General features: G+C 38.9%; 2 protein-coding genes and 1 long non-coding RNA gene across 4 annotated transcripts in view; 2 read left to right on the top strand and 1 right to left on the bottom strand.

Moving 5' to 3' along the window:
• The first annotated feature begins 1974 nt into the window (after positions 1–1974).
• On the top strand, positions 1975–18215 carry usp8 (ubiquitin specific peptidase 8). The gene is given in 30 exon segments (XM_028474136.1): positions 1975–2105; positions 2913–3089; positions 3585–3729; positions 3856–3941; positions 4050–4182; positions 6575–6617; positions 6730–6901; positions 7230–7392; positions 7466–7607; positions 9242–9305; positions 9410–9461; positions 9596–9657; positions 9659–9738; positions 9741–10090; positions 11462–11536; positions 11636–11928; positions 12558–12621; positions 12853–12894; positions 12896–12932; positions 12935–12964; positions 12967–12984; positions 12987–13071; positions 13164–13187; positions 13189–13372; positions 14227–14364; positions 14366–14437; positions 14439–14465; positions 15211–15353; positions 15449–15581; positions 15880–18215. Coding segments are annotated over 29 exon segments (3120 nt in total). The 5' UTR covers positions 1975–2105; positions 2913–2985; the 3' UTR covers positions 16039–18215.
• Positions 17358–27933, bottom strand: LOC114456240 (uncharacterized). 2 transcript variants are annotated; one of them, XM_028437882.1, is made up of 8 exons: positions 26592–27933; positions 25581–25799; positions 25311–25506; positions 24140–24331; positions 23908–24050; positions 22745–22880; positions 20540–21736; positions 17358–17895 (listed from the first exon to the last, which is right to left on the bottom strand). In XM_028437882.1, exons 1-7 carry the CDS (start codon positions 27842–27844, stop codon positions 21548–21550), a joined length of 2328 nt encoding a protein of 775 aa, XP_028293683.1. In that variant the 5' UTR covers positions 27845–27933; the 3' UTR covers positions 17358–17895; positions 20540–21547. The 2 variants fall into 2 exon arrangements, with proteins under 2 accessions (XP_028293683.1, XP_028293691.1); XM_028437890.1 differs by having other exon boundaries at positions 17358–20745; positions 20829–21736.
• LOC114456286 (uncharacterized) overlaps positions 19002–27933 on the top strand; it is an 87215-nt gene continuing 78283 nt past the window's right edge. Inside the window, exons 1-2 of the long non-coding RNA XR_003672816.1 lie at positions 19002–19059; positions 23851–23952. This is a non-coding gene — a long non-coding RNA (uncharacterized LOC114456286). The remainder of the gene's footprint in view (positions 19060–23850; positions 23953–27933) is intronic.

Below are 27933 nucleotides of genomic sequence, written 5' to 3'. Positions count from 1 at the left end.
TGCAAGATTTATTGCCAACAATAAACGTAGGGGGTGTAAGTGCAATTTCAATCAAACAACAGTACAGTACTTTGACTTGAGTAGGATATATCAGTACTCTTTACACCTCTGGTGCCCTATATATATGATAAAGTTTCACAACAGTTAAATAGGTGAATATTAGATTATCTGATAGAGTCCAAACGTGTAAATAAATCTGCTCAGTTGTTGGTACAGGGACTTTTATTCCCTGTTGTCTTCACTGACTAATATTTGTGCATAGTCCTCCGCACACAGACATAAGTGTTATGTGATATGGTGTACACAGCACAGTGTGACTATTGTGCTTCTTGCAAGCTTTTTACCCTCCGAGAGGCCGAGCCTGATGAAAGCAGGTTTGTTCATTATTGTGCAATTGAAGGCTGAACATTGCCTTATGATATCAAAGTCAGAGTGCGTCATACCATGTCTTTATGTTGCTTTTATCCAAATAAGATGTAAAATATCATGTCGAGATCAGCATGCCACAAAGAAAACAAGGGGCCTGGTAAGTGAAAATCAAAAGTCAAAAGCACTTCCTACAAACCTGTGTGTGTTTGTCAGGAGGAAGAAGAGGGAGAAAGTGACTGTGAACAAGGGTGGAATGATGGGTAGCAGAACTAAAGCAGTGATTCAGACAGGTTTTACTTTGGTTTGTAGCAACAAATTACATATAAAGTAATATTTAATTAAAAAAAAACCCACACACAACTCAAATAATTCACACATAACTCAAATAATTCACAAGTTAAATGATCTTACAAACTGGTGATGTAATGGTTTGACTTGTTTGCATTGCAAAATAAAGGCAAATGATGGCATTCTTTGCACAAGCAAAGGGCACGTCATTTATGAACAAATCTAAGCAACTATGCAAACACTTTAATGGGTAAAATATAAGCAAATCTAATTTTTTCTTTTGTTTTTTCCAAACAGAGAGACATAGTCAGATTTTGCTTTGCTGAATCAAGCAATCAATTATTATTATTATTACAGATGAACATAAAATGAATCAACAACATTGTCAAGTCGATAGGAGAACAGGCACTCATCTAATGCACAGCTGTGGGCGTCAGGGTTGACGCACTCCTTGGTCGACACACTCCTGGGCCTCAAACATTGTTTTTCTCAGCATTTTTATTCTATGTTGATATCTATTGTTTCTCCTCCCCTGACTGGCACATGGCTGCATGTGTGTTCAAGATTATTGATTTATTCATTATCATTTATCATTTAGTGGTTTATTGTGTCTGCTTTATTTGATTTATTACGTGTATGTATGTGAACTGATTACTGTGTAGTAAGTTTAATATTTAAAATAGAAATATTCGTATTTGTTAATGATTTAGAATTTGTGCATTTTGGTCAAACTCTCTTTTTTAGTGTTAATCTGAGTGTCCTAGTTATCTATATCTGATTTTTCTCATCGCTTACGCACTTGCTTGTGTTATTGTTAGATTTAGATTGAGTTGAAATCAGATGTTCTAAAACTATTTGTTCCAACAAAGAGGCTGTGAGAAAGTTGACCTGAATATATTTTATTATGAGTAAATAGGATTATTGAATATAAAGACATTTAATTATAGTATGTTAAAAAAGAAACCATGAATAATAATCAATTTCAACAGATGTGATTACTCTTAATACCATACAAATTTAAGAACATTCAAAACAATTCAAAGCAACCCATCCTGTATACAATACATATCAACACGGTGTTTAACCAAATTAATGTTGGGCTTAACTACGTCAAAAAAAAAGTAGGTAAGATTGCTGTTTACACTAATCTTTAATACAAATTTATCTTAGGCTTTTTTTATGAACTACATTAACAGATATTTTATATACACATACTGGTGGTATACTGTATAAATATTGTAAATCAATGCAGTTACTGACGACAAATTACCGACATGTCACTCGGAATCAATAACTTCCGGGAACTATTTGAGTCTACATGAATCACGTGACGGTCAAGCATTTTCAACTTCCGTTGTCGCAACTCTCTCTAAACAGCGCTGAGCAGCTGTAGCTCGGACAGAAGTGCTTCGAAGGAATTCTTATTTTAACAAACGGCCAGGCTTACGGTATGCGTTATTGCTGAGAGTGAAAATATGCGTTTTGTCTGGTTAATGTTATTACAGCTGCTATTTCCCGGGTGTTATTGAAATAGCGAGTGGCCGCTAACTGCGTGATTTCGGAGCTAAAGCTGCTAACCGGCTAACTCGGAAGTAATCAAAGCTAGGCTAACGGCTAACTAGCTCATCCGTGCGTGTCGTAAAAGTGTTTTTATTCTGCCCTGTGTTCAAATCTGTTAGTCTAACAGTGTGCTAATGAAGCTGTTGCTTATTGTATTGACTTGTCCTGTTGAGGCTAATTGCAGAAAACGGCTAACAACGTTTAAAAAATTGTTGACATTTTAGTTACACAATTGTTAAGTTTCCTTGTTTTTGCTATAAATTTATACTTAAAAAGAGTGACTTTAATATCTATTATCTCTGAATACCACTTTATGCCTATTGTTGTGTTTCTGAGAGTATAATGTTAGTTGTGTTGCTCTTTTTGTAATTTTTAAAAAAATATTATTTTTTTAATTCGAAAAATACAGATTTACAAAAAGTCAAAGTGCACACACAAGCAAGAATCATACATACACAATTGAAAGAAGAAAAAAAATAATAAAAGGGCTTAATCAGTCGTCACTCCCCTTCAAACATATTGTTGTTTATTGTCCTTTTTTATGCTTTTTTTTGTATGAATAAGGGATAAAGTCTTAAGATTTTCTTTGACATTACACAGAAAGCTTACGAAGAGGGGATAAGATTTGTTGAATTTACATTTGTGAATGTAGAATTTACCATATGCATTTTTTTTTCTTTCTATCAATTCTTTAGAAATGTCCAAATCCTTTGTGAAGCACTGACTGGTTGTCTCTGCCTGTATGAGTTTGGACTGAGTATCGTCAAGATGCCTGCAGTGTCCACCGGAGTCAAAGAGCTGTATCTGTCCACATCCCTGGGTGAGCTCAATAAAAAAGCTGAAATCAAGCCGGAAAAAACAAGCACCAAAAGGTAAGCGGTGTAACATGTTATGTGGTTTTTAAATGACTAACATACACTCTCACTCAAAGAATGGGTAAGACCTGCTGATTAAACCTAAGCTAGGCGAATTTGGAAACGGCTGCTAAAGTAAACTTTGACGTTTACCACATCTTGACATCTTTATTCACACCCTTCTTATTTGTGAGTATGCCAGGTGCAATGTGTCTTCATTTAAGGGTGATCTTAAAACCTGGGAACATTTTGGAGACATACCGGGGACAGAGTAAATGTGGCCCCATGCTGCATGCACAGGCTGTAATATGACCAAGTTTATCATTGTACCACTTGTTAGAGCTACTATCTTTTCCAAGGAGCAAATATTTATTCCTGGTTATATATATATATATATATATATATAATTATTTCCCAAGTGCAAAAATTGATAACAGCTAAAGAGGGACTTTACTTGATTAATAAGCATTGTTTGTTTGTTACTTATGTTTTTTCTTCTTTTTTTTTTTACAGCTATGTTACCAGTGCCTGTAAATTATTTAAGGCAGCCGAAGAATGTCGCCTAGATAGAGACGAGGAAAAGGCCTACGTGCTGTACATGAAGTATTTGACTGTGTACGACATAATCAAGAAAAGACCAGACTTCACACACAAGTCGGTAAGACAATATTTGCATTCCCTCTACTTGGTTTACTATATTACCTACATTAGGTTGTATGTGTATGTTTTCTTACTGCTGAAAACCTTGAAGAATACTTTAGGTGACCAACTTTTTTGTGCACAGGAGCATTACTTGGCTTTGCTTGGACCATCCAGTTTTAAAAAAGCCATTGAAGAAGCAGAGAAGCTGTCAGATAGTTTAAAACTCAGGTCGGTGACTTTTGTGGCCTTAGATTCAAACAACTGAACACAAAATAGACATTTTGTTTACAAGGTCTTTTGAAAATTTCACAATGCTGATCTGAATGTTTCCCCCAGGTATGAGGAAGTTGAGGTGCGGAAGAAACTGGAGGAGAAGGAGATACAGGAGGAAAAGAAGAGGAAGGAGGAAATAAAAGAGAAAGATGCCAGTCGGGGCTCACCAAAGGGAAACCAGAAGGACAACAAAAAGGTGCAGACCTTGTTTTCTACGTACATGTTTAGTAAGATGCTTCACTCTGTTTGTGTGAATGGTTTGATTTAAAACTAAAAGCAGTGATTGTGCTGGACAGTTATAAAATCAAAGTTATTCATTACAGTATGGCTAAGTTACACAACTTTATGTGTCTCAAAACATTTGTCCTAAGCAGGGTTTTTCAACCACTGTGCCGTGAGAGATGGTCAGGTGTGCCATGGGAAATTATCTAATTTCAATTTCAAATTGTTATGAAAAAAACATTTTTGAAAACGAATTATTGTCAGCAAATATGGCATTAAATAATTTAAAAAACTGCACACAACTGCCTCTCAGTTCTCATCATTCATGTTAATAAACTAGATACGGTTCATTCTTGAACATCACATTCCTCCATCATAGCCTTTGGATCAAATCTGACACTCTTAACTCATTAACTGCCAGCTGTTTTCAGAGCAGCCAACCCCATAGTGCCAGGTGTTTTATATTTAACCAGATTCTAAAAGATTAGACACTCTTCTTTCCTCAGAATTTTTTTTTTGTTTCTAGCTTGTTTTGTCCTTCTTTAATCAGCAGTTGAATAGAGGAAAGTTTCATACAAATTGCCAGTTTGTGACTAAAAGCTGAGAAAAAAGGCTTTTTCTGAAAAAACCTGTCAGTGACTTTAAAACTTTTTTTTTTTGCTTTAGGGACACTTCAACATTGATTTCCTTTTATGAAACTACAGAAAACAATACTGAAACGGGGCTTTTGATGACAAAATTTTTATTATTTTGCTATCTAGGTCAGAGTTGAATGGATTTCTTTCTGTATTCTTGTTCTCCTTCATTAGGAACACTGACCTGTTTATTGTTGCGTTTACAACACATACATTTAACCGCGTTCTCGCGCGATTATATAAATATTGTGAGAACTGATCTGTCTCGTGACGTCACACTCGTTCAACCGGAGCGCACCACGGCGCACTCAAAATGCAACCGGTGTGAATTACCGGACGGCGGACAGCGCTGAAATACCGGATCGGTGCCGTGGCGCAGCGGTGACATATCCAGTGGAAACCCCGGGTTAGCAAAGCGCTCCAGACAAAAACATGTCCGCAGCTGTCGCCACTCTATTTGACTCAGAGCCAGCTCAAGTCGTCTCCGCAGGTCCTAGTTTCCATTTTGCAATTCGTTGGCAATTACTCCAGTTGCCTCCATCTCTGATTCTGAAAAGTCCTCAGTTGGATCTGCAGCCACAGGGCTCTCCTACTGTGGCCTACGTTCCCACACACCAAGTCTTGGCTCAGTGAGTTGTTCCACTCAAATTGAACAGGCACAGCCTCCCTTTTTAGCAGCCTGTAAGAAATGCCGGCTACATACTCCCCTCCCTACTTGGAGTAAAGTTATCTCTCCAGATTTTGGCTAGCCATTGCTGACGTGCTGCATTATCAACAGGTAAGCAGTGGAAGCTAAGACAGGAATTGTACCGTGACGAACAGGTAGATGTAGGCACAGAACAGTGTAACGCTGAACCTCCAACCCATCTTTTGGACACCGAACATACTCATTTTTTCCACCGCTTGCTGGCTTCGCTAACAACAATAACAACAATCCAGGTTGCTTCGCAGGACCTTGGAACCTGAAGTCCTCGCCCACACAAACTGTGACCAGAAGTTATTGGACGCCATATTGTGCATGTAGCGAATACAGAACAAAATGTAATTATAAAAATGAATTATATATTTATTTGTTAATAATGATGATAATTATAGTGTATTTATATATTATATAACATTATATAATTTAAAAAATACATTATATAAATCAAAACCATATTTAACCGAATAAAGTTAAATTGTAGTTCTAATCATATTTAATGATTTGGTTTTTTAAACTTACTTTTATCCCTTCCACGACGCGTATCAAGTATTCAAAATATGAAAGATGAAAAAACAATGTTTGATTTGTATTTAAGACACTTTTATAATAATCACTGTATGTATATTTTTAATATAGGCTGCAAAGTTTAATTTTTAACATTTTCCGTTGGTGATGTGCCTTGGGATTTTTTTCAATGAATAGATGTACCTTGGCTCAAAAAATAAAAAAAATGTTGAAATTTGATGAATACATGGATTTTAAATAATAATTTATTTTGTGGATCAGGTAATAAAAAAGACATTTAATTGTTTTCTTTCAATGTTCTTGTTTTTTTTTTAATGATTTTTTTTTAAAATTATAAGTATCAAAGCATTCAGGCTGCTGTTAATCTTAGGTAACATTTGAAAATGATTACACTTCATAGAGAGAAGGACGAATGTTGCAAAAATAAAAAATCCAGAGGGGCAATCACTTGGAATGAAATTGCTGCTGTCATCAGGTGAATGTGTTTTCTGATCCATATTCAGATAACAGGAGAGCATCATGACCTGAAGAATGTAATCTCAAAAGGTAAGAAATCACTTTATGCTTCTCATTGTGCTGCCATCATGTTTTGCTTTATCATTTTACAGATCTTTATGACAGTGTGCACATGAGTGACTGTTTTGCTTTTCCTTCATAGCACCAATGCCAGCTGGTGGGATTACAGCTGAAAAACTTTTCCACATGATGAAAGACCAGAACATCTCCATAATCGTCATGGATGCACGCAGCCAAGCAGACTTCGAGGAGTCACACATTCAGGTGTCGGCGCAGAATTGCATCAGTGTGCCTGAGGAGGCTATAACCCCAGGGTGAGCGACATGGCTTTATTACATAACACAAGTCTGCATGTAGTCAGTATCCATTGCTGCAACTTTCTCTGTACTAGGGTATTAATATATTTCATACCATTGTATTATATGTATTATTGCTGTCCGGGGTAAAATTGTTGCTCTTCTTTCCTATACTTTATAACAAAAGAAGAAAAAAGCTATTTGACTTGATATGTTTATTCTTTATATATTTGATGCATTCTTTATCAGAATGTTTACACATTTTTGGTGTTTGCTAAGAAACCACTGGATTTTTTCCCCCCCAATCCTTGACTGTTCTCATAAACTTAATCTCTTGACTTGACAGAATCACTGTGAATCAAGTTGAAGTGAAGTTGCCCGACCTCTCTGTGGAACAGTGGAGACGACGGGGATTCGTGGATTACATCATCCTGCTGGACTGGTTCAGTTCTGCTGCTGATCTTAAAATGGGCACCACTCTGCAGAGCCTCAAAGATGCCCTCTTTAAGGTAAAATCCATGTGTTTGATATAAGGGGCTGTAATAAAAGTACACTTTTCGCGTGACACGATTTTGTTTTCAGTGGGACAGCCTCACCATCCTGAAGAGTGAGCCGCTTGTGCTGGAGGGTGGCTATGAGAACTGGCTGTTGTTTTTCCCCCAGTTTACAACCAACGCTAAAGTACGACCTCCGAGACAGACTGTTCTCAGCACTCTGCCACAATGTGAGTGTTGGCAGCACAGAATGTACAGAACAGTGTTTCCTACAGAAACAGAGTTTATTTGTGGTGGAGTTAACTCAAATTAAAATGAATACAATGAAATATACTAAAATTAAAAAAATAAAATACTTATGGTTGAATAAATAAGATAACATAATTGCCCAACCTGCAGCAGCAGTACAACACGCATTTAGTGGTTAGCCTGTTGGTTAACACTGCAAACCGCATGAGTTAATGTTTCCAGCTACATTTATATAGAAACAGGTTCATATAACATGAGTTTAAGCTGTTCAGACTTCTGCACTTGTTTGCCCACATATTTGTACGAAGAGGTCTTTATGATAACTAGGGATGCACCCAATGAAAATTCTTGGCCAAAACCAAAAAAAAAGATTAATTTAGCCATTTATTAGTACCGTTGCATTTATGACTATGATTGTTACTAACCTCACTAAAATTAAAGTATTAGCATAATTTAAGGTGAAAAAATATATTTAACATTTTTTAATGAAAAAACAATGCACATTATAAATACAATACAATATATGATAGCTTGACCCACTCATGTATACATTAAAAAATTATGTACAGGCTTATGCGTGACTGGGGTTGCTGAAAGAGTCATAATTATCAGTGTTAATGAGTCCAGAGGATCCTGTGAAACGTCAGGATTTTTTTTGGAGCCAGACGTCGATGTCCACGGAATATAAATGGCACTTGATAGTAACTTTCATATTTTCACTTCGTCTCAAACCTACAGCCGCTCCACGGACACAGATTTTTTTATACCAAAAGCTTTCATTCAGCACAGAAACGCATCGTTACTCAACCAAGCATGCAGTCTGGTGGTTCTTTTATTTTATTCAAAGTAAGAACTTCATTATTACAGCATTCGGTAACATACAGAGCTATGCATGAAAGGAAGTAATTACCAAGTAACATTAAACAACATAATATTTATAGATTATTAATTAGGAACTTTAGTGCCAAACACTAATTCTAATACTTTGGGGCAGTTATGTCTGTTATTGATTTAAGCGCTTAAGTGTCTATGATAAAGCGCTATATAAAATCAATGCATTATTATTTAGTTTTAGTTGTAGTTGTTGAAATGCCTATTTTGTAGCTGTAATGTGACTATTATTTTCCATTGTTATAAATTGTATTGTCATAAGGTTATTTGTGAAACCCAGGAAGAATAGCTGAGAGCGTAGGCTTAAGCTTATGGGGAGGCTAATAAACAAACAAACCAATTAAAAATGTCCAGACGCTGTGTTTGGTCACGTCATCATAACGTCCGGTTCTACTGCGTTGTTTCGGTCAAAAAACAAAGAGTTTGTTGTTTTAAGCCTCATCTCCTATGTCTTCTCTTGTGGACCGAGTGTCTTAAGAAGCAATACTTTCTTCTTTGGTTTTATTGGTGGAGGCGATGCATACTGCCACCAAATGTACAGGAGTTCTAATGACATGCTAAACACACAGAGCGAGAACTAACCGCCAAAATCTATTTGCGGGTTGCCACAAATGAATGTGTGTTGAACACTGGCACATCTTTGTTTTTCTGTTAGCTGCTTATTTGTGAGCAAATTGTGTGTTAGTTCCCTCTGTGTTAATGATTGTTTTTATTTTCTGAACAGTGAACTTTACCTATCCCTCCCTCGAGGAACCAAGCCTCCAAATCTCCCTCCGCCTGAGCTCGAGGTCTCCCTGAGCCCCTGGAGTCCTCCGCAACGGTGCTGCTAAATGGCTTAGCACCAGCAGACCCCCCACATCCAAAACCTCACTCATTTTCTGCTCGGTTGCAGGATGGCGAGCTTGACCTCGCAAAAACAAAGCTCCGCACCTGGAGCCACAACAGTCAGCCAGTCCATCTGCAACAGCCAAGGGCATTTCCACAGGTATGGTGTCCTACGCTGAATGAGAGTCAAACCTCTAAAGGATGCAAAGTATGAATTTCTGTGCCCGTGTCTAATTGACTCTTCTTTCATCAGTTTGACCGCACTAAGAAGCCTTTGGGCCACGTGACAGTGGAACCTAAACCCTGCCAAATGGCTCAGCAAAGAAATCACACTTAATGGCCCCGTTGTTCCAGACCGCTCTGTCAAACCAATTTTTAACCCCAACAGCCCTCTGTCATGGAAGAACAAAGTCAAATACATTCTGAGGTGGTGGCTGTGAAGGAGAGGGCAAAACAGGAGCAGGAGAAACGTATCCTCGAGCGTCGCTTGGAGGAAGAGCGAAGAGAACAGGAGCTGAAGGAGAGGCTTGAAAGCGAGGAGAGAGAACGGAGGAAACAGGAAGAGGAGGAGAAAAAGCATCAGGAGAAAAAGAAACTGGAGAGGCAGAAGGCGGAGGAAGAGGAGGAGAAAGAAACCAGGATTTGGGATGAAAAGGAAAGGCGGGGAAAGGAGCAGAACACTGACACGCCCTCTAAGAGCATGTCTTTGGATTCACCTGCTCCCAACCACATAGTTAATGAAATTAAGGTGCGGGCTTGGTGCTGATGGGTTTAAAAACTTGCTTTCATTCGACCCTTTTGAACTTTGTAAAGCCTGACAACAAAACTCAAATTAGAAAACTGCTGAACTATAACACGACTCAAAGTATTTTTAATGTGTTCCAAAGTAGGTTGAAGCAGCATTTGATTTTCACTACATCGTAAACAGCAGAATGTGGCCAGGCTGCTTTTTTTTATTGAGTATTGGTAGTCTGAAAAGCTTGGTACTGTTGGCAACTTTAACCTATTTTGACTGACGCCTCATACTGTACCAATAGCAACAGCGCTACAGTTAGCCCTCTGTCAGTAGCTGCTTGGAGATTGCAGTCGTGGTCATGGACACTTGGGATCGATTTGACCAACTGAGCCACTCACACCTCCCCTAAATTATTTAATGTCACCCAGAATATTTGACATTTTACTTCACAGTACACACACACACGTGTTCTATATTTTATTTATATTTTTTCTTGTAGAATGGACTATTACTTTTTCTCCTTTAATGATGGTAATATTTTAATGTGGTTTATTGTTTTGTTTGTCTGTCAGCAGGATTATGTCCAAAAAAATTAACAGATTTTGACAACTTTTTTGACATAAGATGGACCTTATGCCATGGAAGATTCCATATTTCCAATACACTGATTCTGGATCATTTTCAAACTCGAAAAATCCCGAGCTCTAATCATTAGCAAAATTTATAAAATGAATATCACGAGTTTGTAATTGACTGATTTTAATGATATTTAACTCTGTTTGTTGGGTTGGTTGGTCAATTACCCCACTGAGTTTAATTCAGATCGGATCTGATTTTCACTTTTCATCATTTAATTTTAAAAAAGAAAGGGGGGGGGTACATTTGAAGCTACTTACTGTATTGTTAATGACGCTCTACTTTTCCTCCAAGCCTCTTCAGTGTGAATGATCATGGTACCATGATCAGGGTCACTAATCCAGTTAACTGTCAATAACTGGCAGAGGAGATTTGGGGCTTGTTTTTAACTGTTGTTATTCTACAGGAAGTTGCATCATTAATGGTGGATTTGGTTTATTTATCACTCTTCTTTAATGAAAGCCGAGGCTAACGTATGTTTTTTTTTTACAAGTTTGGTTGCACACTTTTACATTGTACTAGCTTTTCCTATATTAGTTATTCTACAGTATATTACTATTAACTATGTAAGCGCTCTGAGTGCTTAAAAACATACATATCCAATGCAAATCATGACAGACAGAAACATTATCTCACCTAACTAAGGGAGTTTTGTGCAAACTTTTAGCATAAAATAATTTTAAATAATGCAAATGTGGTCGCTCAGGGTAATAAAGACAATGCACTTGTTTTTTTTTTTTTTTTTAGAGGGAGCCCCTGACACGAGCCAGGAGTGAGGAAATGGGTCGCAGTATTCCAGGTCTTCCAGACGGTTGGATGAAGGTACCCTAAAACTCCATCAGTTATCCCACGAAGATTAAATTTGTCATCAAACTGAGCGTGTAGTATCTACGACTTAATGGTGTTTTACTTTGTGCCCAGTTTCTTGACACAGTGACAGGAACCTACCGATACTACCACTCCCCGACCAACCGGGTACACCTGTACCCCCCTGAGGTCACCGTTCCCCAGACTCCTCCCTCCACACCCCCAACAGTCAAACAGAAACAAGCACAGCCAGCTGAGCCCGACAGCAGCCGCGAGCACGAGCAGTCTAAACTGAAACGCTCGTATTCCTCGCCAGACATTAGCCAAGACCTGAATGAGGAGGCCCTGAAGAAAGTCAGTGCCCCCAGCACCGCGACCATCGTTCCCACCATCAACAGAGAAACCAAGTAAGGCACATCATCTGTTATACTTGTGAGGGATGGTGATATAGATTTTCTGTTCTTTAAAGCAGCGGTTCTCAACCTTTGGGTCAGGACCCCATTTGGGGTCACGAGACTGGGAGGGGGTTGCCAGAATGCCTTCAAGAAACTGAGAATATTTTTGAACAATTGGCAGCCTATTTTTGCTCATTTTTACAAACCGTTTTTTTTTGCTACAACACCAAACTTGCCACATTTGAATATTTTTTCATCACTTTTTCTGCCATTGTTTTGCTCCTTTTAATGTATTTTTGAACTACTTGTTCTTACCATTGTTCCAATATTGACACTTTGAGCCACTTTTTCTTCCTGTTTTTGGCAGCTTTTAACTAATTTCTGTGGTTTGTTTTCTTTAAAAATTCCCTTTCACTACATTTTCCAACCATTTTTTGGTAACTTTTAATCTATTTTATTTTCTGATTAAAACAAGGATTATGTCTTTAAGATGACTAATACTAGGAGACAAAATAATGGGAACTTCCTGGATAACAGTAAGATATAATTCCGATGAATAAATAAATGTGGTCATCACAGATTCATAGAACAATGACTTTATTGATGGGCCCCAACAAGCTCTCCCCTTTATTCCCCTATAGGTGGCCCTGTCTCCACATCACTGTTCTTGAATGTCATGTCTGTGTTCAACCACCTTCAGGCACAGTGGGGGTCTCTCCGATCTCTGGCATCTTTATTTTGGGGGTCACGGGCTGAAAAGGTTGAGAACACCACTGCTTAGAGACTGTTTTCAGGCTATTTTGTATCTGTAAATGGGGTTAAAAAAAAAATCTTATCTTTAGACATAATTTGGATTTAGGTCTGACTTACAATCTTCTGGCTGTGGTTCGTGTAGCTGCTGATGTCAGAGATTTGACTTTGTCCCTTTTTCTTCAGACCTTCACTGCAAAGGTTTATTCTAAAGTGGAGATTGTCCGGTCCATCAGCAGCCAAACTTCGCAACCTGAATCCAGTGTTCGGGGTTTGGGGGCATCGCTGACTGGCCTTCGTACCTAGGCAACACGTGTTACATAACTCTATACTGCAGTGTTTGTGGCAACACGCTGCCATGGTCGAGTACTTCAACAATAATTGCTACCTGGATGACATTAACAGGTCAGGTTCCCCAACAGTAGAAACATTGTGCAAATATTTGGTCGTTGTTTAAATAAAGTCTAAAACGTGTTTTGTTTTTATATTTGAATTAGGCACAACATCCTCGTCATAAAGGGAAGTTGCTGAGGAGTTTGGAGTGATCATGAAAGCCTTGTGGGCTGGTGTATACAAGTGTGTCAGTCCACGGGACTTCAAGATCACCATTGGGAAGATCAATGATCAGTTTGCTGGATATGATCAACAGGACTCCCAGGAGCTGCTGCTCTTCCTTATGGATGGGCTCCATGAGGACCTTAACAAGGTAAATGTGAGCTTCTTATCTATTTAAGTTCTAACGAAATAATGCCTTACAACATTCTTCATCATTTCTTTCAAAGAAAATCATTTTTACTCTTAAAATCTGATTGAGTATCATTGGTAAACAGTCTTTTTTTTTCTTTTTACCTGGTTTCATATGATGGCAAATTAGCGAGTAAGTAACAGTTTTTGTGTCCTTGGTCCTTCTGCAAGCAGTGCACGTGTGGTGTGTCTGCATCTGTCTGCTCTGACGCTCTGTCAAACTTCTGTGCATGTGTAGACTCAAAACATGCTCATCACCTGTGGTTTACTGACCTCATGTGCATTAAAATACAGACAAGGACAAGGGGAACTAGCAAATATTGCAGGGGAAATAATAGTATAGTATAGCCCATTGACCATACCCATGCCCATAGTATATTAAAAATAACCTCTTCTTCTAAGGAATCTCAACCTAGAGCCATTGGTAGATAAATTATTAAAGATGACAAACGAGTTTAATTGGAATGGAATTAAAAAAAAAAGTGATCTTTCAACCCAATTCTATAAATGTGCTGATTAAGTTGTAAGCGCTGGTTACATTTCTTGTGATGTAGTCTCCATCTCATCATGTTCCTCTTGTGTGATCTGTCTACCATCAGACTGGCCTTCTTCCAGTCTACCTTGTCTAGGGACAATCTTTATTACATTACTAAGCAAGTGTTTGTTTTTATCTTTATCTTCCTGCCTTTTGTATGGACAGTGTACTAGTTTAATGCATGCTAATTAAGCTTAATTGGGATTTGAAATTTTATTGTATATTGTTAATCTGTTACTTCACTTTTTGTTTATGTTGATTTACTCCTGTTTTGGTCAGGAGCGGACAACAGGAAGCGATATAAAGAGGAAGAAAACGACCATCTGGACGATCAGATGGCCGCTGACCTGGCTTGGAGCAAACACAAGCTGCTGAATGAATCCATCATCGTAGCGTTGTTCCAGGGCCAGTTTCAAGTCCATCACCGTGCAATGTCTGACCTGCCACCGAAAGTCACGGACATTCGAGACGTTCATGTACTTGTCGCTGCTCTGGCATCCCAAGCAAATGCTCTCTGCAGGTCAGTACGATACAAGACTTTAATTATTAGACGCATTATTAAAAAACGCAAAAGTGAATCTAGTGCCCCTCTTCAGATAACATTGAAAGTATGAAGTTTATTTCTATCAACTGTTAAATGATAGTTCTTTTATAAATGTTTGTTAGTTCTTTAAAAACTCTATTCCATTTTAAAATTAGAATTATGTCTCCAATTATTCATGTTCAATTACAACTCAATTATCCTTACTGTGACTAACATTTTTGTCAAATTAAGATTATTATTTTTCCTATGTACAGTAAGTCGATTATAATTATGTTCTCAATTACTACAGTTCAATTAAAATTAATCACAATTACTGAACAGGAAAAAACCCCATAAAATGTACCCTTCCTCTTGTGTTAGCTTTCTGTTAGCATCTCTTTTGATAACGGTCAGTTTGACCCATGTCTTAAATCAGCTGTAAAATACACTAAGAATATTATCTAGAATCTAATTTGTTTCTCATCTCTGTGTTACTTTGTTGGGCTTCCTTATCCATCAAAATATTGGTAATATTATTGTATATTTTAATATCTGAATTCAATTACTCTTACAACAGCAACATATTTTTTCAATTATGATTACAATTGTAATTGTCATAATTCTATTTAAATACCAATTCATTAGGCAGTTAAAATTATAATTGACCCCAACCCTGGATGGTGCACAAGCAAAGTAACAATGACTCAAGAAATGCTTCTAAAAAATTTGCTGTTTTCTGTAGGATTGTCTACGCCTCTTCTCCAAAGAAGAGCGGCTGACGGACAACAACAAAGTGTTCTGCAGACACTGCAAAGCCCACAGAGATTCCACCAAGAAGCTGGAGATCTGGAAGGTCCCACCCATCGTCCTGGTGCACCTAAAACGGTCTGCACTGGCATTTTTCTCTCTACTTTTTATACTTATAATCTAAGTTTAGAGAGTTTTGACACTCTATAACGGCTCTCCGTCTTTTCCCACAGATTTTCCTACGAGGGTCGATGGAAACAGAAGCTGCAGACTTCTGTGGACTTTCCCTTAGATAGTCTGGACCTGTGTCAGTATGTCATCGGACCCAAACAATCCCTGAAGAAATACAACCTGTATGGAGTCTCTGTAAGTAGAAATAACATGTCAACATGAGCTTGTAGCTGTTTGTAAAATAGTGGATTAGCCAACATGGCAAAAAAAAGTGCTTGGACGTTAGGGCACTAACAGGTCATTAAGATGTACGGGAGCTTGATCATGTAGAGCTTTGTATGCTAACAGGAGGATTTTAAACTCTCTTCTAGATTTTACAGGAAGCCAATGAAGGGAATGGGAATCAGCTCAATACCAGTATCTGTATTAGTGCAACTCTATTATTCACAATTTTTTTTGTGTGTGTTTAAAATCCTCTTTCTTTCTCTATCAGAATCATTACGGGGGTTTAGACGGTGGCCACTACACAGCGTATTGTAAGAACGCTTTCAAACAGCGCTGGTACAAGTTCGATGACCACGAGGTATCCGACATTTCCACCTCATCCGTCAAGTCGTCTGCAGCCTACATTCTGTTCTACTCCGCCCTGTGATTGGCGCCGCTGAACACGAAGACGTAACGGAACACTACACCGGAGCAACGATGCCTAGCGGTTGTTTGTTTTCCAGCTCTGAGGATCTGGTGTGAGCTTAGTAACGAGGGAACAAATAGTGCGTGCACGGCGAGGACGTGCTCGAGTGAAGGGTTGTTAGACGCCAGGTTTGGTTTTAGCGGCGGGAATGTTGTGCAATGCTTCAGCTACTAGAGGACCATACAGCTGTTACTTATGCTGTCTGTGTATTACTCACTTAGAGACTAAACTGGTTATTGTGTAGAGCTCACAGCTGGTTCAGACGCTCACCTGTCCCACTCCAAGAGGACGGTGGCGTTGCAGAATTGATCCTCAGCTTTCTTGAAAGTTCACTTTAACATGTACATACTTAACGATGCTGATGTTGCACATGGACAATGTAAATAGTTAAGGGCAAGGTGTTCATTCATCTGTTAGGTGACCAAATGTATTTCTTTCATTAGTAGCAGCCACCATAATCTCACAGTAGTCCTGGGACTAACTTTCTTCTCATGTTTGAGACTGTCTGCTTTTTATTTCATCTCAAACGTGATGGAAATATTTACATTGTTTGCCTCATAATCAGCCTTTGTTCTCACACAGATACAATATGCAGTCTGTTTTTGTTTGTTTATGTCAAACTTGCAGACATGAAAGCTTTAAAGCAGAAGTGTTGAAAGTTCATCCTGCTTCGATAAAGTTCATTCTGTTCAACCAGTTTATTCACGTAAACTTTATTTTAAGGACAAATGGTGAAGTGAAATGGCAAGTTTGTTTTGATTGGAGGCTCCTTGGTGTTTTATTTAAGACACAACTGAAGGACCACAACAAAGAAATTGTGCAAATGGCAGAGCACTTATCAATAAAGATGTGGGGGAGGTAGGGACACATAGGTTGTTCTAAATCAATGTACCGTAATTTCCAGGCTATAAAGCGCACTGTTATATGGGCTGCATTCCAATAATTTAGCAATTTTCTAAGGAAAATCTACACAAAGACCGCAGCTTAACATAGGCAGCACTCTATTGGCTGATGAGTGTGCCCTTCAGACTCGGCCAATCAGAACAGGCAGGTAGGCGGACTGCTGTATGCATTTTAGGTTTAACAAAGATTTCTGTGTTTCATCTAATGAGTTTCCTTCTACACATAACTCATCTCCCCACTGCCCCACATCTGCATATCAGTCCGCACCCCCACCATTAATTTATACAGGCTGCTCTGCAGCTTTCTCTCTCTCTGACATTTCCCTGTGTCTTTTCCATGATGAGGGGGTGTGCATTGTGACAAAATGACTGAGTCAATGGAAGCACAAACTATTTAATGTAAACAGTTTCATTAGTCCACCTGGTTGAAAGCTTGAAAACAGGAAAAAATCCACAATCACTGTTTAAGTCGCAGGGTTCAAAGCGTGGGAAAAAAGTAGCGGATTATAGACTGGAAATTAGGGTAATAACAAAACTCCAGCCTATCAACCTCTCTGATTCTAGTAGAAACAACTAGAAAGAGTCTACGTGCTGCAAATGTAGAGTACCCAACTTGCCCGGGTCCTGTACCTCCTTACAACAAAGTGATTTCTTAAACCAGTACGTTGTTTATTGAAATAGAATCCCCATCACTATTCTTCCTGGGGTCCCTAAAAAATCACAAGAAAATTGACGCAGTGTCCTTCATAAAATAAATAAGTAAAATATTTCAGTTATTATCTTTCACGTGCAGTGTGAGAGTGGAGAGATAGAGATAATCTGGTAGTCCTTTATAAAGATTGCCTCCAGAGATGATTGGTCCAGCCACAGCAGAGGAGCCCAATCAGCAGCGTCGATCACCTGATTTCAATCACCACTGAAAGACAGAGAAAAAAAACAACTATGCAGGCCTGTCGTAACCCTCCAGCACCGAACCGGATTGATATATTTAACAAGCTCATCAATAACATGTTGCTGCCTGACAGTCAAACAAGAGCAAGCCTTTTTCCTCTGGGTGGAACCAGAGGTTTAATGTGACCAGATTCTACACTTTATCTGTTGCTTAGCATGTGGTTATTGTCCTTGTACATGTTCATTTAATTTCTTATTGCTAAAAAGGAAGATTTGTTGCAGATATAACGATTACATTAATCTCAATCAAGTTACCTGACTATTTATTAAAACTACTGAAAATCACTTATTGTGTGTGTTTTAATGTGTGCTGTAAAGATGAAGTGAACAAATGTCCTTTCACCACAGGTACACACTATATTTTATTGAATGGGACCGAGATCTGGGATTAGTTATATTTCAGAATGAGGGAAGTGAGGGAGGAAGTAGTTCAGCAGCAGACATGGGGCCACATGCAATCCTTGGTCTAATCGTGTGCAGTGTGGGTCACAGATTTTATGTGAGGAAATTTATATTTTCAACGTTATTGTGCTCTAGTTCTATGTATACATAAAATACTAAATATGTAGGAAACTGACAATATCCAATCAATAGGTGATATTAGTACCACAAGGGTCTTCACTCTAAATTTCCTAGATTTTGTGACCAATTTCTATTACATTAAGGGAAATATGTAATAATTTCAGGACAATTGAAAGGATTTTGTGATAATTGAGTTTTTTCAACATTTAAAAAGGACTGTAATCATGTGATATAAGAACTGAAAACTTTGAGCACCATATTGAGTTTCATCTACGTCATTTTTATTTTCTCCAATGGGCCGAATTGGATCCTCCCAAGGGCCGGATATGGTCCCCGGGCCGCGAGTTTGAGCCACGAAAATTGATAAAGGTTTTGAAAACCAGTTAATTTGGCAGCAGCACAAATTGAGTTGCTAATTGCTGCTTAAATATATATATTGATATATGTTCAAATTTCCAAAAAGTGTGCCTTCAAAATTCATCTTAATTATTGGTAGCTAAAAAACATTGCGTGAATCATTAGCGGAAGTAATTTTCTCTGTCGTTGCCATGGAGATTTGTAGACTCGTGACCTCCGACCCAAAGCTAGCAAAGAAAGGAAAGCCCGGGTAAGTTAAACCCGTCAGGGTCACACTTTACGATGTGAAATGATAAGGAAACTCATTGAAACAAGTGGAAACAGTCTAATAGTTAGGTTGTCTGTTTTATATAAAAGCACCTGAAGTTATGGTTGATAACCTGCTACACCTGTAGCACGTCATGCTAATTTAAGTGCTAAATGCTAAATATGTAACTTAACCTAAACCAACTGTGCGCTGACAACCACTTTTCGAAAATTATGTTAAAGTAAAAAACAAACCATCATATTTTAATTATAAGTTAAAACGTATTATTATTAATCATAATTTACAACAACAGAAGTCGGCAACCTTTATCAGTCAAAAAGCCATTTGGAGCATTTTCCAACAGATAAGAAAGCATTGGGAATCACAAACCCTTTTGACATTTAAAATAAAGATAAAACTGCATATACCGTTTTTAAATTCATTTATTTTTTTAACCTTTATGCTGTATATAAACAAACTATAGTGTGTTGCGTTTATGAAATCAGTTAATTGCTACAGAGAAAATGAAGTTAAATTTTGTGTATGTCACAAAAATATTTTGAACAAGAAAAAAAAAAGACTCTCAGTTGAAGTTTGTCTTTTAATAAAATACTAAATGTCCATTTGTGTCCTTATAGTATTTAAGAACAAAAAGCCAATCTTCAGTTTTATGGTCACGTAGCAAAAATGTGTGGGTTTGAACCCTGCGAGGGGACTTTTCTTGAAAGTTGTATTTATTTTATTTTTCTAGCTTGAGTATAAAAAAGTAGTTAAAGCTCCTTCATTAGGTATTGTCAGGATAATCTTCAAAAGGTGATTCAGTGAGGTTTAGGTTATATGGACAGTGTTTGAGTCCTACCCCTAATAAATTCCTCTCCAAGATAAAGTCTGAATCCTCCTTGATGAATAAAATTGAGGTCTCAGAATCATTAATAGATGAGTTAATTGTGTTTTCACTGATGGACTGAGAGCTTATATTATAAGTGTTAGAAATCTGCTAAAATGTTTAGGAATGCACAAGATTGGATTTTTGGCCGATCTGCCGATATTTTACAACTCATTTGGCCGATAACCCTGATACCGATATTTCTCCCCGCACCGAATTGCAAAGATCTAGTTTCTGTCGTGGGATTACCAAACAGAACTATTCATCATACCTTTTATCATTTATTTTATTTGTTGGCCCACTGCCAAACGCAGATATAATTCAAAGCTGATAAATATGTAATATCAGTAATCATTCCTTCAACTAATGTTATGTAAAACGTGTACTAATAGTTTTTAAATAAAACAAAGATATCTGCAGAAGTAAAGCTCGAATCATTGTGAGAATCCTATCTTCTTATCACATTTTCTATTTAGATGCCAGTTTATTTGTAGTTAAAACAAGTACTTTAATTTATTAAACCACTCCATCCTACTTTCCCGCTTAAAATCCCTCCTCAATATCACTGGCGATTCCCTCACCTGGTTACAGTCTTACCTCACGAACAGAAAACAATTTATCTTCATTAACAACTGGTCCTCCTCCACTGCCGCCTTGTCCCAAGGAGTCCCCCAGGGCTCTGTGCTTGGCCCTCTCCTCTTCACCATCTACCTCCTCCCCCTCGGTCAAATCATTCGTCGTCATGGTTTCCGTTTTCACTGTTACGCCGACAGCGTCCAATTATGCATCTCCACCAAGTCTTCCTGATTTTAAACAGTAACAAATCAGACATACTCCTCATTGGTCCAAACTCCCTCACCCAAACAGCCTCAGACTTTCACCTCACCATTGAAGTCACCCGCTTCCGTGACTACATAACCCTTGTCCTCCAAAACCTCCACTGGGTCCCCGTTCCTCACCGCATCAAATTCAAACTCCTCCTTCTCACCCATAAAGCCCTTAATAATCAGGCCCCCTCCTACCTCACAGATCTGCTCCACCCCTACACTCCCTCCCGCAGCCTCTGCTCCTCAGATGCAAACCTCTTCACTGTCCCTAGGACCAAGCACAGAACCTGGGGGGACAGAGCTTTCTCTGTAGCTGCCCCCACCCTATGGAATTCACTACCAAGCCACATCCGCAACTGCACCAACCTTCCATCCTTCAAATCACTACTCAAAACTCACCTGTTTCACCTAGCTTTTAATGTTTAAACCACCCACTCACTTCTTTTCTCTGTCATATTTTCTTCTATCAATATAAATTATCAATCTCTTGTTGTTTTTATGCTGTAAAGTGTCTTTGAGTGTCTGGAAAAGCGCTTTTAAATAAAATGTATTATTATTATTATTGTTCCGTTAACCATGACAACTTAGACAGGTATGTAGAACTTTTTAGAATATGATTGCAAAAAAAGTTGATTTGGAGGTTTATTGCATGACGTTTCTGTTTGTTGTATGTTCTTCATACTTCACCTTAAAGGAGAGGTATGTGTGGACACTAAAGGGAAACATTAATATAATAAGTGCCTCAGTCCAAAACGGTTTCGACAGCTGCAAGAGCAGCTCAGATTCCCTGTATATTTGGCTTTTGGAAAGGCCTGCGGCTGTAGAATAAGATGTAGGCATTTGGAGAATGGACCAAGCTGTCCTGGACCTCTCTGACCATGGAGTCATCAAAACAGTGCCAGGTCTGGGCTGGAGCGTTGAGGCACAGCGCTGTGTAGTGACCCATGTTCAGATGGCCGATGTGATTCTAAAAGATAAAGTACAGAATTATGTGGACAGTACTGAAACATTATTGCTTTACCAACATTTTCTATCTTTTTTTTTCTGATCTGAATAACAAATTGCGATATTATGAAGTTCCTAAATAAACCATGTGTTTATTTTGCTTCTCATTCGAGAAGCAAAAACATTACCAAGTTTTTAAACTTTACCTTATAACTTTACTGTCAACTAAAAACAAGATTTAACCTCCCCAAAAACTAAACTAACAAAAACTCTAACAATAAATTATCAATCTAATTAGAACTAACTTGGATGTTACAAGGATTTTTATCGGTTTGTTAATCAATATATAGTATAAATTGTAATAAAAAACTAAATTAAAAGAGTCAGTCTCAGCCAGAAAGCATTATAAAGAACAAGAGCAAACCTCCACCAAGTGTCAAATATCTTCTTTTCCAGATATTGGTAGTTATCTGGATCAGTAATCCTGATCATGGTACCATGATCATTCACACTTTAAAAGGCTTGGAAGAAGTTTATATCCCCATTAATAACAATATATTAAGCTTAAATAGGCTCCTCAATTTGTTTTTTGGAAGGTTGTGATGAAAATTGCAATCTGGTGGGGTAATTGAGGAATCAACGTAACATAACTGAGTCAAATTTCATAAAGATTGGTCAATTATGAACAGAGATATACATTTTTGAAATTTAGCCAATTTTGAGCAATACAGACTTTTAGATTTAAAAACTGACTCAGAATCAGTATATTGATCTGGATCCCCTATGAAATGTAATGGAATCTTGCAAGGCATAAAGTCTATCATCAAAATCCATCAAGTACTTTTAATCCTGCTAAAAGTTAAAACAAACAAAACAAACACTGCAGCATTATCCTAAATAAAAGCAATGTTTTTTTCACAGATGATTTAAAACACAGGTCAAATAGAATCCAGAATGCAGCATGTAAATTTTGTACTGAAATAAGTAAACAAGAAGCAAATCTGTTATCCATTCATACAGGTGAACTCACCACAACAGCATACAGATTGTATGATGAAATGGAATCACTTTGCACGGCGCTGGATACGAATGGATTCAGGTCCAGCTTCATTGAAAAAACAACGTTAGTCTTCAGTTTCACCTGGTTCTTTCCTTTACAGCCAAATCTGAAAAGGGGTCGGGGCACAGTGCACATAATTATTATTAGCTCAGCTACATGTCTGTGCACATAGTCTTTATTATTATCTCGTCATCCTCATATGACTCGACATTTGATGCTGTTTTAAGGTCAAAACTGAAAATCTATACTCACAAGACAAGATCTAAAACAGTATTTCCCTAACTACTGAGCAGTCATACTAAGACTATTGTGTTGTGAAGTAATTATTCAGCTCCATGTTGCCTAATGGGGTTGGAAAAGTGTTTTCACCATTCTTTTTCACCAAATATTTTAACCATTTACAACAGGAATACTATACATCTAGTACAAAACCTAATTGCATTTTGCAAGGTTAAAAAACAATAACAAAACAAAAACAAGCTTGTATAAAAATTCTCAAAAATCCAAAGTTTAAATGTAGTAGGATTGAATTAGATAGATAGACTTTGTCTGTCCTGAAGCAGAGACAGAAATTATTTTCTGACATGGCCACAACAGCAACAGCACAATAAAATTACATTGTATTACGGTTCATGAAAGGTCCTAGGTTTAGGTCATGAAGAAGTTTGGAAAAAGATTTAAGTGTTACCGTTTTCCTGAGTTGTTTACAAATATTACTCCGACACCTCTCTTTTAAATGAAAAATTTCTTGTACTACCACATTGTAATTTCACCAGATTCCCTACATGATTCTCTTAGTAGTTTGATGTAGTAATCCCATAATTACTGTTGTGTTGTTTAAAATAAACAGTCCTTTATTTCTATTTTATGTTTCCTTATTAACACTTCTGTTCAGCAGCCATGTTTGTTACCATAGGCAGAGTTTTCTGCCACCAATGTTATAGCTCACTTTACTCCCTACTTTTCCCGTAAGCTAACTAGAGTCGGTACTAGACATGCATGGGTACATTAAAGCTGAAAAGTCCACAATGCAACATCCATCCATCCATTTTCAGATCCGCTTTGTCCTATTTCAGGGTTGCGGGGGGTCTGCTGGTGCCTACCAATGCAACATGTGAACTGTTAAAACCTACCGTTTGATATGCAAAGTGAGGATCTCAGGAGGTTTTTCCAAACAGGTAAGGACTGCAGTTTCTCTCCTCTGCCCACACACCGAGCATAACATCTGCTCTCCTCCAGTCAGGATAGTCTGCTCAAAGAACAGGGACAGACAGTCCTGTAGTGACACGGGGACAAAGCAAAGTTGAGGTCTGTACAGTGCATAGAGTTTGCTTGATGTTCACAGCACCCGTAGCTGGCTCATACCTGAATGGAGCACTTGATCATGTCACTTGGTATTGGCAATGACAGCATGGTGAAGCTTTGTCTGCTGTGGGCCTGGTGATCACAGTGCATGCACATGGTCATGTAGCTCAGCTGGCCCTCAAACAGATGAGACACTATGGTGGACTCGGTGGCACAGTTTTGTAGCGAGGACCGCATCTGTCGCTTTGCAACCTTAGAAACACAGAATCGCACAAGAGAGTGAATCGGAGGATGTTTGTGGAGTGACCCTCTGCACTGTATCTTTTGAGTTTTCTCAAAAATATGGCAGTCAGGAAATGATATTGGGTTTTCTATCTCAGGTGATAGTGGACATTGACAACCTATGTTTGGGCTTCTCAGTTAATTGTTCTCTTCTCAGAACGAGCAGATTGAGCAACTGTGTTGATCAAACTTCATCCTGTTTTTAGTGCATCTTTGTGTTAGTTTTTGAGAAGTTGCCATTGGCTATACAACTTTTTCCTAACCAACTTTCCTTTAACTGTTTTGATGCTTTATTACCTCTGCCAAGGAAGTAATATTTATTTTCACTCGTATTTATATATTTGTTTGTGTGTCTTTTAGCAGGATTACTTCAAAAGTACTGAACGGATAACTGCCAATATCTGGCAAAGAGGATATTTGGCGCTTGGTGGAGGTTTGCGTCTCTGGGGCGGATTCACTCAGACCTGAAATAAAGGGTGGTAATTCAGTTGCTTCCCTAATTCTTTAGTGACGCAGTTTCGTCACCTGCTGCATGAAATTTACTAAGATTGCAGCAATGATTAGTGCACGTGCAGAACTGGTGCAGACTGCCCTGAACGTGGAGGGTGAACATGAGTGCGCGGAAGCAAAAATAAAAATTTTAAGCAGCAGAATTGGAGGTGTTAGTAGAGGAAACGAATAAAAAAAATGGATGAATTACAGCAGATAGATTGATTGATAGAAAGATATTCTTTATTCATCCCGCAGTGGAGAAATGTGCGTGGATGTGACTGTGACTGGCGGACGGGTGCATGCGTGTGGCTGATCGCGTGCGTATGTGTCACACAGTGACCCACGGAGGAGAGATGGGCGCACGTCCAGCTTTTTTTCTCTCTCTTTCACACACACACACACACACACACACACAGTATTGATGTTTAGTTGGGCTGATGCAGACGTGAATGTTGACCTTTTTGAGGTCGTCGTGGACCACATTGAGGAGGAAGAGCAGCAGCTCCTGGGCATCCTGCTGGGAGTAGTTGTTGAACTGGGGCAGGATGGAGCACAGCACTGCTCGGGCCTCCACAGGGGCACAGCTAGAGGTACTTCCCATCCACATCTGCTCCAGTAAGCGGACAAACACCTCGACGACCCTACACTTAGACCTGCAGGAGCACAGATATCAACATGAGTTTTAACTCTAGGAGAGCTAAGGTCAAAGAGGCAGCATCAGTCTCACTTTGCCAGGTCTTTGCGTGTGTCGTGATGAAGAAGGTGCTCCACCAGGGGCATTGTGGAGCAGAGACACTGCAGCACAGCATTTAGGTAGCAGGAGTTTCCAGAATTGTCCAGCCCACACACTCCTGGTTTGTTGTTGCTTTTGCTCTGATGCCTCACACTAGAGCTGCTGCAGCGGGTTTTATATTCCACCACCTTACTAGAGCCGCTGGTGTTTGTCCTACAGGAGCAAAGGGAGAATTAACTTTGTGCGGTGAAGCATGTTTGTAACTTCTTTAAAGAGTAACATTTTAATATAATTTTACATCAGGTTTAGATGTCTTTTAAATTTGCATCATAATAAAAGTAATATTCTAAAGATGACTTTTGTTTCCACAGTCCAAAACATTTATGATAAGTATTGGCCATAGAAGGTAATGTGATTTGTGAAAGAGTGAGAGACAGTTAATTTTTGTAATATCTCTTTAGACTGATATTGCATGCACAAACTTAAAAACAACAAACAAAACCATTCTGGAGCAAAGAACTTAATGACGTTGCAGGGTAGTAATTCATTGACATTAATTCATCTGTTTCTCAGAATGACACGCTAAGAAAAGGCACTAAAGTAGTGCCACAGCACCAAGCACATATCTTTGCCAGATATTGGCAGTCATCTGGATCAATAATATTGATCATTGTACCATGATTATTCACACTTTAAATGCTTGAAAGAAAATTAGTAATGATACAATAGGTCCAAATGTATGGGCACCACCATTTTCTCGAAAAATTCCAATAAAATACGCAATCCGGATTCGTGGTGATGTAATACTGGTAACAGTCAAACTTTTAATTAAATGCCGGTGAAAATATTACCTCCTTGGCAGAGGTAAATATAATCAAAAACTGCCCACAAAAGTAGAGACTTATTACCATCCACGATCAAAAGATAGTTATTAGATAATTTAGATTCCTTTATAAGTAGAATTGCCCTTTTTCTGTTGTTGTTCTAATGAACCGTACACCTGACCTTTGCTGGGGAAGCTTTGTTAAACTCGTCTCTGGATACGAGCAGCTGTTTAGTCTTGGTAGAACTGGCACAGTGATGCTGCTTTCCACGACAAGCTGGGAGGCTAAAGTCCTGGTAAAGTGTGTCAGGTGGACCTGCCTCCCCGAGCCCTTGATCTGCAGAGTGTGCAGCACAAATGTGTTGATGCAGATCACATGTAGAGTCACCCAGAGGCCTGGGAGGAACATATCTACTACAGAATTCTTCAGGTCAGCGAGAGGAAAGAGAGCGGGCCCAGTCCATCCCTGTAGGTGGGCGAGAAGATGAGGCGCTAAGGTTTCAGATGCTCTTTGATGCTGAGGTGAAGAGGATGCAAAAGATGACAACGACGAGCTTTTTATCGGTCTTTTAACTGCTGGGACAAAGTTGATATTGACACCAAATCCAGAGAAGATATCCGTGAGTCGGCCCTCCATCCACGCTGAGCTATCCAACTGAACCAGGTGTCTGTGGTTGCAGAAAGGCCTCAGTAAGTGTTTGACCACCTGTTCCACAACAGGTTTACTGCTCTGCTTCTGAAGCTGCTCTGGAGAATAAAGATACATGTTACAGATAAACCCAGAGCTCAAGTCACAGAGGAGAGCGAGGCGGACTGTGGAAAGACCGTTTTGGTAGGACAAGCTGCATTTCTTCACTGTCAGGTGAGAACCAGGTGTATACAAGGCCTGGTAGCGCCTGGCCACGTGGGTAGAGAAGGCAGAGAGGATATCCAGCTTCTCTCCATTGTTTAACCTTGTGAGAGACAGGACTTTTGTCTGAATGGTGTTTCTTTTCAGGACACCCTGACATCCGTCCAGTTTTTGGGTCAGCGCGGACCTAAAGCTGGAGTCCTCCTCCACAGACAATCCGCTTTGTAGGACTATAGAGAACCAGGTTAATGCCTCAGCATACTCCTCCTCAGTAAGGTCTGGACTTTGCGCCTTGCTTTGACCAGGTAATGGACGGGGGACTCCAGTCTTCACACAAGCAGCTCTCCTGATAAGCTCCTGGACAGCGTCTCTGTCAAACACCTCCAGCAGCAGCTCTCTGGCTGTGTAGTACACCTGGTGATTCAGGCTGGTCGAAGTCTTCACGACAGGCTTTACTTTCCTGGATTTGAAGAGGTTTGGTAAACAAAGGTTGTCCCTTTGGATGTCACCCTGCATCTCATCCACCAGATGGCACTCCTCTGACGTCCAAGCGCACTCCTTCACTTCCAAAGCCCTTGCCTTCATCTTAGCCTCTGATCTTGGTGTTGGAAAGCAAACATCTCTGAGTGGTGATTAACTAATATGCCCCAGCAGAGACGTGTATTGTAGAAAGA

This window comes from Gouania willdenowi, chromosome 3 (genome assembly GCF_900634775.1).
Source record: "Gouania willdenowi chromosome 3, fGouWil2.1, whole genome shotgun sequence".
In the NCBI taxonomy this organism is placed as follows: Eukaryota; Metazoa; Chordata; class Actinopteri; order Blenniiformes; family Gobiesocidae; genus Gouania; species Gouania willdenowi.
The sequence above is the reverse complement of the archived record's forward strand: the minus strand, read 5'-3'. Positions and strand labels throughout refer to the sequence as shown.